The sequence below is a fragment of the Leguminivora glycinivorella genome, chromosome 19 (genome assembly GCF_023078275.1).
Source record: "Leguminivora glycinivorella isolate SPB_JAAS2020 chromosome 19, LegGlyc_1.1, whole genome shotgun sequence".
In the NCBI taxonomy this organism is placed as follows: Eukaryota; Metazoa; Arthropoda; class Insecta; order Lepidoptera; family Tortricidae; genus Leguminivora; species Leguminivora glycinivorella.
The window spans coordinates 12,509,329-12,529,410 of NC_062989.1; the positions used below are offsets into that span (position 1 = coordinate 12,509,329).

General features: G+C 42.3%; 1 protein-coding gene across 4 annotated transcripts; it reads left to right on the forward strand.

The window, feature by feature from the left end:
* Positions 1–1,278: 1,278 nt before the first annotated feature.
* Positions 1,279–19,864, forward strand: LOC125236565 (PAX-interacting protein 1-like). 4 transcript variants are annotated; one of them, XM_048143415.1, is made up of 17 exons: positions 1,279–1,416; positions 1,506–4,073; positions 4,358–4,525; positions 5,040–5,135; positions 5,853–5,931; positions 8,443–8,576; positions 8,934–9,018; positions 9,842–9,965; positions 11,736–11,820; positions 12,381–12,554; positions 13,232–13,378; positions 14,007–14,219; positions 14,636–14,788; positions 15,640–15,718; positions 16,363–16,594; positions 17,237–17,288; positions 18,915–19,118. In XM_048143415.1, exons 1-16 carry the CDS (start codon positions 1,321–1,323, stop codon positions 17,280–17,282), a joined length of 4,479 nt encoding a protein of 1,492 aa, XP_047999372.1. In that variant the 5' UTR covers positions 1,279–1,320; the 3' UTR covers positions 17,283–17,288; positions 18,915–19,118. The 4 variants fall into 4 exon arrangements, with proteins under 4 accessions (XP_047999372.1, XP_047999369.1, XP_047999371.1 ...); XM_048143412.1 differs by lacking the exon at positions 17,237–17,288 and having other exon boundaries at positions 18,915–19,864; XM_048143414.1 differs by lacking the exons at positions 8,443–8,576; positions 17,237–17,288 and adding an exon at positions 8,593–8,711 and having other exon boundaries at positions 18,915–19,864.
* Positions 19,865–20,082: the final 218 nt, after the last annotated feature.

Genomic DNA, 20,082 nt, shown 5'->3' on the forward strand with positions numbered 1-20,082 from the left:
TAATACCGTAAGTTTATAATACTATATTATTATACTCTTTGACCCTAAGAATAAAGGACAAATTGTTTTTGAGGTATTGTTTATATTAAGCAAATGATGTCACATTTGTCGGCAATATTTTAGTCTGCTGATATTTAAGTCATGAGGATCTATGTAGGTAAACCAGTTATTTCAATATGAATGAGTGGTTTTTCTGCTTGTGTTGTTATTATATTAGAATATAATTAAGTATATAATTTGTATGTCTTTCCCATCACGGAACAATGGTGTTCCGGACCTTTGGGAGGCGTGCGCGGGGCCGAAGCCAACGCGTAGAGGCCCTTTTGACACTTTAATGAAATGTAAGGGGTACACCGAGCGGATGTTGCCCTTGCCCGTATCATGGGACACACGCAGAGGCAACACCCGCCAGGGTGTAAGGACTATTTGAGAGTTAATGGAATCTAAAATGAACTGGTCTATTTTGATGAAAGTGATGGACTAAATACTGGGCTATGGATAAAAAACCGGACGCCTGCCTAATAAAACGATATCCAATTTTATTTCCGGCAGACGGTGACTCGTCCCCACAAGATGGGCCCCCACAAAAAGCGACATCCAAGATGGCTCAAGGGCAACACCGGTGTGAGAACTCAAGGGTGTCGAGAGGTGTACACCGCTTTCTGCCCAGTGGCCGTTAAGCCACTGTACCAACTCGCGTCTTATGCAAATTTTCACTTCCACCCCTGGGGCATGTAGCCCTAACGACCCCACTCTGGACGGCCAGCCAAGGCAAGCCAGAGGTAGAGAGTCCTGTCCCACCCACCCGCCTTACGGGTAACAGAACTCCCCAGGAGCACTCGGGTACGTGGGGTCGCTGTTCCCCAACAGCTCGCCACAAGCTGCCCTGCGTTGACTGATTGCACTGGTAAAACCAATGGGCGATGGGGTCGTCACATCCCTACGCCATAAGTATATAATTATTATTAAGTATTTGACGCGACGTCGACGATAGGATGAATGACTGTTCTTTCATCGCTTTAAATCGTAAACACGAACAATATTTTTTTTTTAGTTATTTATGTCACTTTACCAATCGAACAGGCCCTCGAACAGGATCATACCATGAGTACGAGGCTTAACTAGACTCTTAAAACTATTAACAAGTGTGAAGAGGCCTTTGTCATTTCTACCGCCTATGTATTTTTTTGTGCTGGCAACACCTACATCAATATCAATCATCATGGACGTCGTTTGTTGAATTGCGGCGTTTAGCATATTAGAAAAATGTGTTATTAAACTATAAATCTCAAGTTCCATCTAATTGTGGTGATATAGAAAATGGTAACGCTTGCCGACGATTTAGATTCTTTGTCTTTGCAAGAGCCAATTTTCAAGGATGTCAAGTATTACCTCTCAGGCGATGTGTCCGACAGGGTTTGTTTTTTGTGTATTTATGTGTGGTTTGTTATGTGTTAATGTGATCAACAACTTATTTATATCAATTACATGTTATTTAATTACAGATCATGTTGCTCCTGCAATCCGGCGGAGCCGAAAATACAAAATATTTCTCAGACTATGTTACTCATTTAATTTGTGGGCAAAATGCGGCGGACACGGACCTCGATGACGCTCAAGACATTTACCAGATCCCTGCTGTGACCGAGCACTGGGTGTTAGCTTGCGTCAGGTTGCGAAAACTAGCCAATCCCAAGCCCTACAGTCCTAACAGGAATAAGATATTTTCTAATGTGACTGCTTGTGTGGCCCAAGTGAGTCCTGCGGATTTGAAAACGTTGTTTGCTGTAATCACTTACCATGGCGGAAAAGTGAAACTAAATTTAGACCCCCAGTGTACACATTTGATCTGTGGTGCAGCATCAGGCAGAAAATACAGTGCGGCACTCAGTTTATCTAACAATCGGATCAAGATTGTGACACCAGATTGGGTTCTAGAAAGTTTGAGGGCCAGAATACAGGCAGTCACTGATATCTTCCATCCCAAGTTGCTGATAGTGCCACAGCCTCCGCCCAAGTCAATGGATCGCATAAGTGCCATTACTGGCTTTGACTTTGAGGAGGGTATAGCAAAGAATGAAGTGCCCACCCAAAACATGGCTGAAATTAAAGATGAGAGTACTCAAGCACTACTGGATAAACTTGACAAACTTAAGCAGAGAATGCCCTGGAACCATCCACCATCTTCAGTCAACACATCTACTGTACCAACATCAGCTGTGAGCTCCATGGGTTATACAAATACCTTGCAACAAGGGAACATCATGAGCAAGTCTATCCCACAAGGTATTGTCACACAAAATCTACAGATTCAGGGCAGTCAAACTAATACACAACTTATGCAGAAATTCATAGCATCTCAAGCTAATATAGGCCTGCAGCAGCAAATATATGGCCAGCAACAACAACAACAACAACAGCAACAACAACAACAACAGCAGCAGTCACAGCCCCAGCAACAGCAACAACAGCAGCCTCATGGTCTCACCGCCATACAGATACAACAGCAGAAGTTGCTGCAACAGCGCCAACTAGCTGCACAAATGCAAATGTTGCAACAGAAGACTAACCAACAAAATCAGCAAGGATTTTCTCAGTCCAATGTCTTAGTGTCACAAATGAATCAGAATATCTCTGGTCAGATGCAGCAGCACATCCAAGGCGGCCAGCATCATATCCAGCAGAACCAGAACATAACACAATCCAACAGTAACATGACATCAGCTCAGCAACAAATTGAAAATATCAGCCAAATGTTGAGCCAGAGTGCTAATAATCTACAGCAGCAACAACTAAATCAGCAGAACATGGCTATGAAACAAAGCTTGAGCCTGAGCCAGCAAACTGCTTCACAAGCCGTGCAGAATATTGCTCAGCAGTTAGCTCAGTCAACTCAAAATCTGCAGCAAAAGCTTAGCCAGAACATGAATCAAAGTCAAGTGATTAACCAGCAACTCATGGGTGCAGGCCAACAAATGTCTTCACAGAATCAAAACCTTATCCAACAGCAAACTGTCCAGTCTTTAACTAATCAGCAGCAAAACTTGAACATGGGAGTGGTCAACCAACAGGGCATGGTTTCATCATCCCAAGGCCAAGGCAACCAAGTTCAGCTGAACCAGCTTGTCGGGAACAGCGGTCAACAAACAGTATTAGGACAGCAAATACAGTCTGTCCAACAAACTATTCAAAATCAGCAAAGTGGCAATGTACAGAGTGCTTGGAGACAACAGAATATACAAATGGTGCAAAACGTCCAAGGCCAACATCAGATAATAAGGAGTCCACTGGTCCAGCGGAATCCTCAAAATCCAGTTATTTTACAGCAACAGATTATGCAGACGCAACAGCAAGCTCTGATAAATAACCAGCAACAGGCCCAGTCCAGCCCTCAGCATACAATTCAGCAAAGTAACCAGCAAATTTTGCAACAAACTATAGGCTCACAAGGTCAGAGTATTGGGCAAACACATCATCAAATATTGGTTCAAAAGCAGCAGTTACTGAATGGTTCAAACCAGCAACAAATAGTGCAGGGCCCACAGCAGGTGTTGATCAATCAGCATACTGGTCAGCAGCAAATATTGGTGCATGGAAACCAGCAGGTGACCTTGCAGAGTGGGCAACAGATAGTGTCACAAAGTCAAATAGTCCACCAAGGTGGACAAATAGTGAATCAAGGTGGACAGCAGATCATAACACAAGGCACACAGCAGGTGCTCTCACAGGGCGGCCAACATGTTATAACACAGCAAGGACAGCAGCATCAAGTTGTTATCGCTCAGTCATCTCAACAGATTGTGACCCAATCTGGGCAGCAGATTATTGGTCAGGCTGTCGGTCAGAACCAACAAGTATTATCACAAGTTCCGCAATCACCACAGGGCAGTACCCAGTTGACGAGTGGTGGTGGCATCCAGCAGATCATAACCCACAGTGGTGGTCAGCAGATTGTGTCACCGGGCGGACAGCAGATAGTTCAAGGTGGACAGAATGTGACGTGGCAGCAGCAGCAACAGTATTTGCAACAGCGACAGCAGCTTGGTCAGCCTGCTACAGTTGTTGGACCAAGGGTAAGATTTATTTTATTCACAAAAGCATCTCATGAGTAAGCTAGTCCTATATTTCATGACGTTTAAAGTTTTCCCTGAGTATTCTGAGCAGACCTTTATTTTTGATCAAGGTAAGCATTTCTCAATTAAGTTCTGTGATTCATAATCGCAAATCATAATTCATTGATTCATTATGGCACACCTGAATATTCCATTGGGCTCTTAAATTTTGGCGATTTGGCGTCCATGCGGATCCCCAAACAGCTAGCTGCCAAGTAGACTAATGTTTCTTTTCTTTGGATCAGGTATCATGGACGGCAGGCGGCGGCGGCCGGCAGCTCATCCACCTGGACGCGCAAACTCACGCGCAACTCCAACAGATGGACCCCACGCAGCGCGCCATGTTCGTGGCGCAGCTGCAGAAACGGCGCCAGCAGCTGTCCATGCAGCGCGCAGCACTGCAGCACCAGCAGGTAACTATTATATTAACCATTTGATCGCCAAACACCGCTGAACAACCAGTTTCAAACTTCGTCGATTCCGTCAAGGCTCACGACGACGCGAAAAACTGCGATTTCACTTATTGTTCAGAATAGTTCTGAGCGAGCATTAGTTCATTCGTGCACCAATATTTATTATTTATTTATTAATGCATGTGGACTTGTGGAGAATGGGTTACCTAATTTACCTACATACTTACTTAGTATAAGGGATACATTTTGCTACTCTAGACTAGACTCTGGTTCCAATAAAATAATGTAACAAAATGAGTGGAAAATAAAATCTAAGTCCCTAGTAGGGACTCCCTACTTAACCAAGCTCATGCCGAGTTGACACACTGTTGAACAAATATAATTTACTAAAATTTAGGTATATCGAACTCAACACTACGGTGTTGGAAGCTCCATAGAAAAAAATGCGGGTATACCTATACGCCTATGCGTAGGACGAATTATATTAGATGACTGTATTATGGTTTTTTTCCAGCAGCCGGGTGGAGTAGTGACCGGGTCGCCTTCAGCTGGCGGCGCTCCGCAAAGCATCACTTTCATCCGGGGACAGCTTCCGCCGGGGCAACAACAGGTACCACAAATTGCTGATCTTCTTCCTCGGTTTCTCATGGCTGAGGGTCGCGACCACATGAGGTCGTTATTTTGCGCACCAAAGCTCTCCATTCAGCATGGTCTTCTGCAGTCCTAATAATAACCGCCTTTGTTAATGCCTGGCAGGCCTTAACACTGTCCACCCTGCGGGTTGGTAGATGGCCTAATGGTCACTCCCCAGTCCTCCATTGACCATGCCAACCAAAATTACTGATGCTTACCAGTAAAAAAAAGGAGTAAACTTAGAATCCATACTAATATTATAAGTATGTGTGTCTGTTTATTTGTCCGTCATTCACGGCGAAACGAAGCGACGAATTGATGTGATTTTTTGCAAAGCCCCGGGCAAAAGTTAGTGTTAAATAAAATTGGCGTCTTTGCCGGTTGAGTTAAATTAACACATTCACTACCAGACAAAAAATTCTGGACTACGTCAGTACCCGGTCGTAATTCATAACCGTCCGCTTGTATGGCGAGCATCTGAGCAAAGTTCACGAGTGCCCACCAGGGGCCCATTTCTCAAAACTGAAAGTTACAAGTTACAAGCGGAACTCTCTCTCCAACTTGTCATATTAGACATTGACAACCCCTTGTAAATTGTAACTTGTAGCTTCAAGAAATGGGCTCCTGGCGGATTCATGGTTGCGAAAGTATTAAAGTTTCTGTATAACGTCTTAATGGATTAGTCGTGGCACAGGTGCAATGGCTACAGCAGCAGGGCGCGCGCGCGACGGCGATGCCGGCCGCCTCGCCCGCGCAGCCTCCACAGTCCCCTGGTGAGTTTGTTTTTATTATAAAAATGGCTGAAAAACAGCGCTGAAGTGCATGCTGACGCCAAAACCATTTGCCATAATTTTGGTTTATTATAAGATAGAATAATACTTAAATTCAACTTGGTATTTAGATTACTTATTTTGAAATGAATTAAGTTTTCTGTTTTTGTTTAACTTGTTACTTCGTTTTTTATAGCAATAAAGAAATTTCAATTCAAATGGTAGTCGTGCAAATAGAAATTTACCTACAAATTAGTTTTCAGTTCAGCCTTTATCCATTATCACATTTTATCTTTTTCTTACCTATAATATGTAAGTGTGTTTAGTAAAACGTCCCACTTTGTCGGTTACCATTAAGGCGAGATTTACTTTTATCTTAATAAACTGATAAAGCGGCTTTATAGCAATTGACAAAGTTTTCCCGTGCACACTCACATATAATGTCGCAATTTCGTTTTCATTCAATCTCTTAATTTCCAAGAGTTGCCACTCTTGGGTAGTTTCATGTGCTCTACCTACCCCTTTATGAGATACAGGCGTGACTGTATGTATGTATGTATAAATACTAATATTATAAATGAGAAGGGTGTGTGTCTGTTTGTCCGTCTTTCACGGCAAAACGGAGCGACGAATTGACGCGTTTTTTGAAGAGGAGATAGTTGATGGGATGGAGAGTGGAATAGGTTACTTTAACCCCTTTCTCTAACCCCTTACTTCCCCAAAATGGGGGGGGGAGGGGGGGGAAGTTTGTATGGAGCGTAATTTTCGAATTAACGCGAGCGAAGTCGCGATCAAAAAGCTAGTAATATCTAAGTCGATATTCAGAATCCCAGCACCAATCGTCCGTACCTCATACATAGTGATGTGTGACGCTCGCCCGCATTATAATTTCAATTTCGTTATCTAGCGCTAACCTAAGCCTACAACTTAGTCAATTCTGCTCTCTCGCCCGGTACATGTGCGTTTTGTGATAAGTGACAAGTTTATTGACTATTAGACAGATCAACCTAATTTTTATGATGTCAGAAGATATATGTGATTTTGAAGGTAGATAGTATAGTCGTTGTTGTAGAAAATGTAGCGATAACCTAACCACAAAATTAAAATTTTGAAATAATCCCCGACCGCGACATAGTGGACCGATTTTCATGAAACATGGCTAAGAACACACCCGATGAACTCAGCTTTCAAACAAAAAAAATACTAAATCTAAATCGGTTCATCCGTTCGGGAGCTACGATGAAACAGACAGACACACACACAGACAGATATACATGTCAAACGTATAAAACCCCGTCGTTTTTGCATCAGGGGTTAAAAAGTAAAGAGCGCTTGCCGACCGGGTCTTTCTTTCAAGCCCTGTAGATAAGCTGATATAATTATTTTCTGTATATACATTTGCCGGCACCTACAAACGTTATGTTTAGCTTGTAATTCGTATATTAAAAAAAATATATTCGGGAAATTGAGTTTTAGATCTAGATAATTCTCTTTTCACACCAATTTAGTTGGATATTAACATTATTGCAAATGATTAGACACGATTAAGGGCCGGTTGTATCAAACCGTCTGTCACTGTTAAAGCATTCGCTAAATTTTATTGTATGGCAAGTTCCATAGACGTCAGCTGCGTGACGATGATCTATCTGTCATCAAATTTGGTTGATGCAACTGGCCCTAAATGTATATCAATCAGCAACCGATATGCCTCTACGTCTGATTATTTCGTAAGTCGAACGTCAATCTATAATGTCAGAGCCAGGGTATGTAGCTACGTAGCCAAATGTAGAAACGTTTATTATAATATCGATTCTATCGCTCTTTCTTATTGGCGCTACAAAGCCAGATGTTTCGATCGGCGTCTAGCGTCAAGGATTGTCATTTCGGCAAGCCCGGTAGAGAGCAAAATAAGGACTAAATGTGCATTGGATTATGGAGAAGTGGCCGTCCTCTATCCTCTTAAAATGTATCCCTACCAGGGCTCGGATACCGGTTAAATTTTCAAACCGTTATCTTGTACTTGATGCGGACAAACCTTTAAATTTCGTTTTCGCTCGAAAAACCGCTATTTTTAAACCGGTTTTTAGTAACTCTTTCATAAAGGTTTCGTTCGATTAACCGGTTTAGAACAAAATAAACCGGTTTATTCCGCAGCATGATAGGTAATACTGTTCTAACCAAACAAAAAACTCGCTGTGTGAACGTAGGTATTTAGGTGCGTCTCGCCGCTCGTCGAATAAACCGGTTTATTTCGGTTAAAATAAAGTTCTCATAACGTTCGCGTTCTTTAAAAAGTTCGGAGTAATATCGAAATAAACCGGTTTTAACCGGTAAAAAAATAAACCGGTTCCGATTCTTGCTCCCTACACTACAGTGAAGTTTTTTTAGTATAAACAAGTTATGAACTGTACTGATTAGTTTTGACTTTGTTTCGTCGTGAAAAATCGTCAATCGGAACCTTGCCTACCCTACAAGTTCATGTGCGTTTTGTATACATGTGTCGAATGCCAACAGTGGGCGCCGGAGGCGTGGCCAGTCCTGCAGGTGGTGTGGAACTGCAGCAGCTGCAGATACAGCGCGCGCAGTACCAGCGCTTGCAGCAGCTGCAGGCGCAGCGGGAGCACCACCACCACCTGCCGCACAAGCAGGTACACTCGTCAACAGTGGGCGCCGGGGGCGTGGCCAGTCCTGCAGGTGGTGTGGAACTGCAGCAGCTGCAGATACAGCGCTTGCAGCAGCTGCAGGCGCAGCGGGAGCACCACCACCACCTGCCGCACAAGCAGGTACACTTGTCAACAGTGACGCCGGGGGCGTGGCCAGTCCTGCAGGCGGGGTAGAACTGTAGCAGCTGCAGATACAGCGGCTGCAGCATGCGAACAGCGCCATCTAGTTTTAAGCCTAAAAGGCCCATACATTTCAGGGGTACGCATTTTTAAATGGGCTTTGTCAGTCCAGTATTTAAATCGTTCTTGGTATAAGTATAATAATTAGTGTGTGTTTGTCAGGTTGGCGGCGTTTCGCCGCACGTGACGGGCCTGGGCGAGCACGCGGACGCCGCGCTGTTGAGCCCGGCCAGCACCGACCCGCAGGGTAAGTGTATCCACAGATGTCATATATACCATAGATCAAGCAAACCTATCTACTTAGCGTGTCAAATGAACTCAGTAAAATGTCCGTCTTTAATCGCAGTTTGCAGAAGCTGCTTAAGCCACCAAAAGATGCTTAAGCCACCAAGAGATGCTTAAGCGCCGACAGAAAAGGGGCACGTTAGCTATTTACACAATATAATAGGTTTTTTTTGCAAATTTTAATTTTTGGCACAAGCTTTTATCGCCGACTGTACCTTTCTGTCAACAGTTGTCTACTGCTCTCCGAGACGTTTCTAAAAACCCCTTATTCGATGGGGATACGACGTTTCATAACAGAGTTCCTTAGACCACCTTTCTGCTCCATCATCAGATCAGCTCCATGATACCATAATATTGCATTGTCATTACATATGTTTTGTGTGCAAATTTTCAGCTCAATCGGAATTATCGGAAACCTTACAGTGGGTCAAATTTAGCTTCTATGTTTTGACCCAAACTAACACACTAACAAGGCAAGTTGAATAAAAGCTTGTAAAAATCATAAACAAAAATCTAGATGGTCGAAATTTCATTTGAAATATCCTTTATTAAACACATTGTCTTAATCAGCCGAAAAAGGCGGCTAATTAAAATATGTTCTCAAAAAGGTTATTCCCCATATTGGAATTTCACTCCTTTTTCTACTTGACAAGTTGGGTATGTTTGACTATAATTTATACAATACAATACAAATATTCTTTATTGTTCACCAATATAACAAGATTACATTAAAAAAAGGCACATAACTTTAATTAACTTTAATTAATTTATCCTTTCTAATACAGGAGCAAACAACGCGTTGCTGGTGAACCCGAAGACCAAGACCGCTCTAGCCAACATGCTGTCCATCCGGCTGCAAGGCGCCGCGCCGCCGCCCGACCACGAGCCTTCCGCCGCCGGCACGCTCAGGTAAACGATGCATTCATATAACTTCCTAAACTAAGATAAGGTCTGCAAAAGAATGAGTCACCGACGTAGCTCAGAATCGCCAAACTGACGGGGCAGGGGGCTGGCCATTGTTCATTATAGATGGAGTATAGAACTATACTAACTGTGACGAAAAACATTGTGTGTAACTCGGGGCGTAAGAATATTACAAACTTGAGTTATTAATCTTGTTGAATTCACTGGTTTACAATAATTTACAGCACGTTTAAATAAATTAATTTGTTACTCATAAGCACACTTTCCTAATTGTGGGCGAGTTGAAGTAGAAAACATTGAGTAGATAACATAGATTTATATATATTAAGCTAGATTGAGTTGTTAGGCCGAAAAGTGTGTTCACATGAGAGGGTAAAGTTGGGGCTGGTGTCCCTCTCGCACTTATTGCCACTGACAAAATCATTTGAATGACGTCATCACTGTAATTATTTGGGGATACCAGTCAATATTCAAAGTTACTACCAAATCTACTAATACCCATTAAAGGTTTTTTTTAATTGCGCAAATCTTTGGTTTTATGGCTTCATAATAATGACTTACCAATTCGTTACAAGGTATTAATATCCTTGCCTCGATATAATACAAAAATAATTTAAGAAGTTTATAAACTTAGTTATCATACAGGTAAATATACTACTACTATAGTAATCTCTTTAACACTGGTCACACGTGCGAGAGGGACACCGGCCCCAACTTTGACCCTCTCATGTGGACACATTTTTTCTAGTCTGACAAGAACGCCTTTCTGCGTGGTGATAAAGTTCAATTTAGTATGGCAAAAAAATTGTGAGCTCAGTCCCTATTGAAAGTCCATGGTAGATAAGGGAAAAAAGTATGTTCACTAGAAAATTCTTTCGCACAAATCGAATATTAGATCTAAGAATATTCTAAAGATGATTGATTTTTTTAAATTACGATCATGTTAGGTCAATTCTACCCACTTTGAAATTCATATCATGGACTTGTTTTCGAATTAACGGATCAGATTGGAACCGTAGCGGGCGCAGGTGCCTCATGAATAAGTGAAAATCTTGCGCCTTCCACGAACCGAGAACGTGATCTCATATTTGAAATTAGAATGTGTCGTGTTTTCCTCAAATCGCTGTTATTTTGATGAAGGCAATTGTGACTCAACGTGTAACAGATTACAAGGGATAACCTGATATGAATCTTATGAATAATGGTCAATATAAGTCATTTTCTAAAACTAAAAAAAAAATAATTAGGTGAAAACTTTAGTAAAACAAGAATTTAAAAGATGTTTAATTTACATTTATGTACATATTATATGCCGAAGAAAGTTGCAAAAAAAAGGTCAATATTGTTTAATCACATGTCTTAAGATTTTATTTAGAATTTCTGACCCTTTAAACGTACATAAGAGTCCGTCTTTGTTGTTGCTAAGCATTATAGTCAGACATAACTTGTGCACATCTAAGTGCAAGGCCTGAGTGCAGGCTCATATTGGGCGTTGTGCGACAAACGCAAACAAATTGCTTCGTCGAAAAACGCAGTATGCAATGGTCCTAACGGCTCAGCCACGACATCGGTCTAAGCGCGACAGCGGTGAGCGGCGGCCATACATTGGAGCGAGACACAGCGATGGGACTTTTCATTCGCACGTATTATGGCTGCCGCTCACCGCTGTCGCGCTTAGACCAATGTCGTGGCTGGGCCGTAAAGGTTAACGCACCTCGAGGTGAGGAACCCTGGCTGACGGCGGCTCGTGCGCAGGTTGATGACGGCGGCGCACGCGGCGGGCGGCCCGGCGCGCGCGCCCGCGCGGCTGCTGCTGGGGCCCGCGCACCACCCCATACAGGTATCTAACTATACTCCACTAAACATAACTTATTACTCACTAACTAATTTTACAGTCTTCTCTGAGTATGATTTTCTGTGTCTACGTTTGTTTTTACTGTCACCTTTCGTAGGACTGTTCTGGTTCAACTGCAAAGCATATATTTACTAAAATCTTTGAGGTGTCGGGGCCGTCGACTCCCGGACAATTTTGAAATTTGATTAATTAGAATAAAAACAAAATTCTGATAGCTTGAAAATTCGTACTCCACTGGACGAGTTAAATAAATTGTAGTAAATTTTTGATCAGTATTTGATAAACTATATTCTTCTATACATGATCATTTGAACTTTTTTTACAAATGTACGCATCAGCAAAATTGCTGTCACGTAGCTAGCAATATTTTAATATAGACTAGCTGTGTGTCTCCTTACAATTCAAGTATGGAAAAGGCTAGTTTCCTATACTTAAAATAAAATATTTTATGCAGTGCAGTATTAACATGTTGACTCCTTAGTAACCCGTTACATATTTACGCTCATTCTTACAAATGGTTACTGTATCTTGTAATGTCCGAGCAGGGCACGGGAGCAGTGGGCGCCGTGGGCGGCGCGGGTGCCGGCGTGGTGGTGGGCGCCAACAAGGTGTACGCTGGCGCCCCGCGCGCCGCTCCTCCTCGTGCGCAGTTCTACGGACACAACCCTAACCTCAAGCTACCGCCTGATCTGTTCCTACTTGGCTGCGTCTTTCATATCGTGAGTATTGTACCTACGCCTACATATATAACTCTGCTGGCCAGCTATATTGTGTTCCGTGTAGTCGCACGGTTAAAACTAAGTTCGGTTTTGCTAGTCATATAAGAGCCGACCAAAACCAAAACTCAGACCACATATACTAACAAGGAGTCGCCAAAGCCGGATACGGTTTAGACGACGATGATTACACACATGTAACCTCCTGTAGGCCTAGCACATGATGGCCGCGGGAGTATGTCGCCGCGAAATAGATGACACGTCTTTGTCTAATTGTATTAATGACATAAGGACAGGTAGTCTATCTCGCGGCGACATACTCCCGCGGCCATCATGTGCTAGGCCTGCTGACTACAAGAAATACCGGGAATGTCTAGTCAACCCTTGTAAAGTGACAAACTTTACAAGGGTTGACAACTGACTGGTAACTGCGCGCTCCAACAAAGTGTAGGCCGGGGCTCCCCACCCCGCCCCGCGCTGAGTTCTACGGACATAATCCCAACCTCAAGCTGCCTCCAGATTTATTCCTACTTGGCTGTGTCTTCCATATCGAGAGTGTCATAATAGTCTATTACAAATCTAAAGAAATGCGCAGGTTTTGTGTAAATTGAAATAGAAACCAAGTTTTATATAAAATATGGCGATAGTAAATGCGACTCGTTTTGTCTCTTTTCGTCTAGGTGGAGTATCAACAGTCATGGGGCGCCGAGCGCGTAGCTCGCTGGGTGGAGTGCATACAACGGCGCGGCGGCGAAGTGGAGGCCGGTTACTGCGCGCGCGTCACGCACGTGCTGTGCGAGACGCAGCGCCACGGAGTCGTCATGCAGGTATGGTACTCCGCATTTACGGCTCAGCCACGACATTGGTCTAGGCGCGTCAGTGGTGAGCGGCGGCCATACATTGGAATGAGACACAGCGATGGGACTTTTCATTCGCACGTACGGCTGCCGCTCACCGCTGTCGCGCTTAGACCAATGTCGTGGCTGGGCCGTTAAAGTCGACCTAAGTGCGTTTTCACATTATCCGTTCCGATATCCGGACCAATATCCTATACATTATCAACGCCATTTTTAATTTTTGGAGTTAAACCATAACGTAGGCAGATGCGTAGCGTGAACTAAACGACCGGTCTGGCGTAGACGGTAGTGACCCTGCCTGCTAAGCCGATGGTCCGAGGTTCGAATCCCGGTAAGAGCATTTGTGTGATGGACACGGATATTTGTTCCAGCAAGGTAGTTCCGCGAGATAGGGTAGTGTCATTAATACAATTAGAAGAAGACGTGTGATCTATCTCGCGGCAATCATGTGCTAGGCCTACTCATCATATGTATATCGTGGCCTGGCTTAGTTCAATCTTTTCTCAGTTTGATCTGTGTAAGGTGTCCCCACAAGATTTTAATTTAAATTAATAATGTGTGATATTGTACTCTGTTTAAGTATACATCGTCCTTACAGGCTCTCCGAGACGCGAAGCGCTGCGTTACCGCCTACTGGTTATCCGACGCCATGCTGCGCCGCGGCGTGGCGCCACCGTGGCAAGCTCTACACCTTCCCGCCATGTATGCTGCGAGAGACAGACCGGCGAAGCACCACAGGGCAGCTCTGTCAGGGTGGAGGGCGGAAGAGAGAGATAGGGTGGCGTGTGCCGTGGAACATATAGGGGCTAAAGTGAGTGTGTCTGAGAGACATCTGGTCATATATGTGGCTGTAGGTATAGATATGTTGGCCCTGCCGTGGAAAGCTTAACACTTTCGCTACCAAGAACCCGACTGTCGGGCACACCGCTCGTAGAAGCGTAGCCGATTACATGGGTTTCCCCGTATGTAGCGAAAATGTCGTAGCGCCGCGTAGAGCCCGGTTTCGAAAGTGTTAAGGTTAGTCGCTAGTGCAGGGAAAATCATTTGTTTTATAGTTTGACCTTTCACCTTGAAAATATTGACTTATTCACGGCTATTTTCATTAGACATAATAATGATCATCATCATGATCTTGATGCATGTAACTGCCTCGTATCCCAGTCAATGTAAGTCTTTTCATTTTGCCTTAATTATCAGTATTGTCACGTATATTGTTTCTGTCCTCAGCTGACGCCGTACATGACGCGAGACAACACAGTGCTGATATGCAAGCGTGCGGAGGGCACAAAATACCGCAGGGCACGCGAGTGGGGCATCCCTTGTGTCACGCCCGCCTGGCTCACGGACCTGCTACTCGGGAATATGAGCGCTCTAGCACAGGTATACATACACACAAAGAAATATACTCGACACGATATCAAGTGTTCTAATAAGCTACTAACATTAACCCTTAAATGCATGGTGATGTATATATATGCATCATATATTCGATGGCCCGTGGCTCGATATGTAGCTATCCAAAATTACATTTATTGCTTAATTATTATTCATTATTTATTATTATTTGATATATATACAATTAAATAAATTAAATAATATAATGATTTACTATTTATTATTTAAGGATTAAGATGAAATGGCGGAAAAGTGTGAAAAAACAGGACGATAGCGATTTTTAGTATGTGATATAGGCTGATTTTTTCGGAGTTAGTAATCAGTTTATGTTTAAACATTTTATCATAAAGGTTTCACAAATAGTGTACCTTTTTAATAGTAGTCTTTTTTTTTTTAAATAAAACTTACCAATTATAAGATTTGGCCTATTTAACTTCTAACATTGATTTAGTATAAAAATCGATCTTAAATTTTTTTTATTATTTTTCTTAGAGTCAGAAAACCATTGTCTATCACATATATTCATATCTCGTTAAAAGACAAATTCATGCATTTAAGGGTTAAGGTTGCATCAAACCGTCTGTCACCGTTAAAGCAATCTTTAATTTTTATTGTATGGGAAATTCCATAGACGTCAGCTGCGTGACGATGATGTGTGAAGTGTGGTTGATGCAACTGGCCCTAAATATTGAAAACCCCAAGGACAAGTGACGTCCTCTGGAATTCTATGGTATATTTTTGATTCACTTTTAAGGTAATTTGTTTAAAACAAGTAAGTGGGCTGTTTGGATCATTATGTATGTTGTGAAATTTTATATGTATCATTTCTTTTTCAGATCGAGAACACCAAATATCAACAATTCAATTTAGCCAGTCCATTCAGAATGGATTACGCTTTAGTTTCGCATTTAATGAGTAAGTAAAAGTAATTTTATTATTATTGTTCTATTAGTAAATAATCAGGAGTTTTTGCAAGAACAAAAAATATTAAAAAGTTCTATTTTTTGGGTAGAAAATAGCAAATACAGTGGAAGTTGAAAGTTTAACTTGAAGTATTTGTATTTTGGCAGGGTCGCCATGTGACGATCTTTATTATAATATAGAAAAATGTTTTACTTAGTGTATTTATTTTGTGTTGTTTTTAATTTAATATCGTATGAAATGACGTGAGTCGTTTAGCGATTTGATAACGGAAGAGGATTTAGTTTAATGGCGTCGTTAACGTTTGACAATTTAGTTACCACAAAATATGTCTCGCGATAGTTAAACTCGATGACGCTTTCTTTTGTATTGTTATTAAATGGGGGGTAAACATTTTCGTTACACTATTTCTTTAGCACGAGGTGTAGGATTTAGCCCGGAATCGATCGCTCCGTGCGGTCGGTCCGCGTAACACTAAAATGAATTTTAGCACACGGATCTTTATCTATCTTCCTTCGGCCGCGGTAGCGCCCTCCGTTCGCTCGTCTACATCGGACGTTTGAAACGCGAGCACACGACGTCACTCTGCGCGGACCCACCTACTCGGTGATGACACTCACACGACATTTATCCCCCAGACGCGTGGAAGATGCCGATCAACATAACGCCGGAGTCGCACGAGCGCGCCAAGCGCGCGGCCGCCTCCCTCCCGCGCCGCGCCAAGCGCCCGCGCCTCGACTCCCCGCCCCCGCCCGCCGCACCCCCCGCGCCCCCGCGCGCCGCGCAGCCGCCGCCGCTGCACCTCGCCCCGCGCGTGCTGTTCTCCGCTGTCCCACAAGCCGAGCAGAACAAATATGCCGCCATCGTCAGGTAATCTTACATTCTATATAGCCCTAATACACCCGCTCCACGATCATTTACCGTTTTGGCAGCCCCGCCGGTGAAAATGTTATTATAGATGTCAAAAATCAATGAAATTAAGACGCTCGGCCCTCGCCGAGGCGAGACTATAAAAATCGTTGTCTCGACCTAACTCCGATTCGTTGCGGATTGCGACTGATCAAAAACGTTTATCCCGTTCCCGAGTAAAAGATCCCACGTTCTCACTTAAAATAACCACGCAATATACAAATTACTTATTAGAGCCCTTATAATTCAACGAAAATGTAATAACTGTTGTTTAAACGTGACATGACACATTTGTCTTTAAAAACGCCGATTCTCAAAATACCACTCGGTAAAATAACTAAAATTCTACAAAATAGTTCCATCATTGATTTCTCAGCAATTCTCTCAAAATTTTCGACCTGAACGACAACCTTCCAAAATGCTTTGAAATAAATTGACGGCTATTACTTTTGAGATTTGACTTTTATGTAACTCTTGATGACCACTCCTGATCACCACAAATCTCTTATTTATTTTGAGGAAAAAGACTCTTGAAAACGATACATCTGTAACCAAATATTTCTCACCCATTACAGAAGAATAAATGCATTACTTTTATTACAGTGACACTAAAATGTCGGATGAGAAGGAAGATACTCTGACCGTGTAGTTATAAGTAAAGTTGTATTTTCTCTCAGTAGCCACTAGCGGTAACGGTTTGAACGGGGAAAGTAGTCCTGGTAGCAAGATATAGGCGGTCAACAAAATCTTGGCACTAAAAAAGGCGCGATATTAAAATTTTCGGTAGGAATGAAACCTTCATCCCTACATTTTCTATCAAATTACAAGTGTTAAGGGCCGTTGATGATTCCATCAACGTGTTGCAACGTCAAGGTTTAGAAAGGCACCATGAACCTTCAATAGGGACTGAGCTCACACTTTTTTGCCGTACTAAATTGAACTTTATTACCGGTGCAGAAAGGCAAGAACGCCTTTCTGACTAGTAAAAGTGTGTTCACATGAGAGAGTCAAAGTTGGGGCTGGTGTCCCTCTCGCACGTGTGACCAGTGTTAAAGAGATTACTATAGTAGTAGTATTTTTACCTGTATGATAACTAAGTATTCTTAAATTATTTTTGTATTATATCGAGGCAAGGGTAATATAACTTGTAACGAATTGGTAAGTCATTATTATGAAGCCATAAAACCAAAGATTTGCGCAATAAAAAAAAACCTTTAATTGGGTATTAGTAGATTTGGTAGTAACTTTTAATATTGACTGGTATCCCCAAATTATGACAGTGATGACGTCATTCAAATGATTTTGACAGTGGCAATAAGTGCGAGATCCGACACCAGCCCCAACTTTACCCTCTCATGTGGACATACTTTTTGGCCTAACAACTCAATCTAGCTTAATATATATAAATCTATGAAAGGCACGTGCTTGACAATTAGCCGGTGAGCCCTGCATTTTTCAAATTTAGCGCCTTTTTTAGTGCTAACATTTGGTTGACCGTCTATATTGATTGTAATTTGTGCCGTTAATATACGTACTAAAATTGTGTTGTCCGTAGATTAAAAACGGGTCATGGATCGTAATCATAAGCGGTAAAGTGACTTCGGCGAGTCCGTCTGTACTGTGCCAAATTCTGCTTTTAAAGTCTGTACGAAAAGAAGTCAGTTCTGAAGTTCACAATCCAATACTTTTTATGAGTCAAATCTTTATAAAGCTTGAATTATGGAGTAACCTCGCAGACGAATTTGCCGGCATTAAGTCGTAGACTAATAGTCTTAGTTTTAGAACTCGAGTCGCAAACGTACTCTTGAATATAGACGTACGTACCGGAGGAATTTAGATAATTACTACTAGTTTTGCATATAAACAGTTATATTATCGTATCATCTGTGACTCAAGTTCCTAAGCTGTACAGGTCAATTCACCAGAGCTGGCGCGAATGGAACGAATGAGTAAATTAAACTATCTACGTGTCTGACGTTTAACTAATAAAATAGCGAATCTTGACAGTTACGACTGTATACCGATGCAGTAGGAGCACATGATTGCCGCGAGAGTATGTCGCCGCGAGAAGATGACAATTCTTCTTCTAACTGTATTAATGACATAAGGACGGGTAGTCTATCTCGCGGCGACATACTCTCGCGGCGACATACTCTCGCAGCAATCATCTGCTAACCCTGCAGGTGTTACTCACATAATAAAAGTTTCATTCATTCCATTCGTGCCAGCTTTCGTGAATCGACCTGTATCTTAAGTTTATAAAATTGTTGTTTTCCCATAGGTTACTGGGAGGGCTGGTGGTGTCAACCGCCGCGGAGGCCACGCACCTGGTGATGGACAAGCTGGTCCGCACCAGCAAGCTCGTCAGCTGCCTCGTCACCGTCAAGCACATGGTCTCCACCGCCTGGGTCCTCGAGAGCCAGCGCCAGAACAAGTTCGCCGACGAGGCCCAACACCAGCTCCGCGACGACAACTTCAACAAAACGTTCAAGTGCGACATCTCTGAAGTACTACTCTGCGGCGAACAGAGGAGAAAACTCTTCGAGGGAATCACTTTCTTCATGACCCCCTGCGTCAAACCTTCCAGGTCATCCCTCACAGAAATCATAGAACTCTGCGGCGGAAAAGTAGAAAAAAATAGACGATCCTACGTCTCTATTCAGGAAATGCACAGCATGCGACCTTATAGCTACTTAGTCCTCACCGTGCCTAATGATTTACATCTGGTGTATTACCTACTGCAGTCGGAGAAGACTCTAAATGTCGTGTGCAGCACGGAGGTGGTGCTATCTGCTATTATGAGGCAGAAATTGGATATAGAAGAATTCCTTGTCAAAATAGACTAATTTATATTTATCTTACATTCTTTAGTCATTTCTATCCAAAGGTGGAAAGACTGCAAATTTTGTTGATATAATGGATTGAAAAAAAAAAAGATTTTGTGTATGTTACCATACATTCATGTATTCGCAACTTTTGTAAATGATTTAAGTTTCTTGACTTTTGAAAGATGTTTAGTTTATTTTTGAATCTCTAATTAGTTTTGAGAGCCCCTTACAAGTTTTCCTTTTTATCTTGTTTCATGAGATGCGAATATTTTATTACTGTTATGTGATGCCATAGTTGGTAAGAAAAGGATTGGACTGTCCATATTTAGCGGTTTATACACAACAAATTTATGTTGCTCTGGACCATTTTGTACATAGTAAAGATTGATTATATAAAGATTTTTCTAAACAGTTGTTTTATTTCTAAAGCCTGGCCAGAAATATATAACTATTGTCAGGAGGACGCTGTTATTCTGGTGTATGCAGTGACAGTTCAGTAAAGTATGAAAAAAATAGTTCTAATCAAATTCCGCAACATGGCGTGTAGTCATATATTTCTGGTTAGACTATAATATAAAAAAAAACATTCTCGAAATAAAAAACCTTTTTTTTTTTTCAATT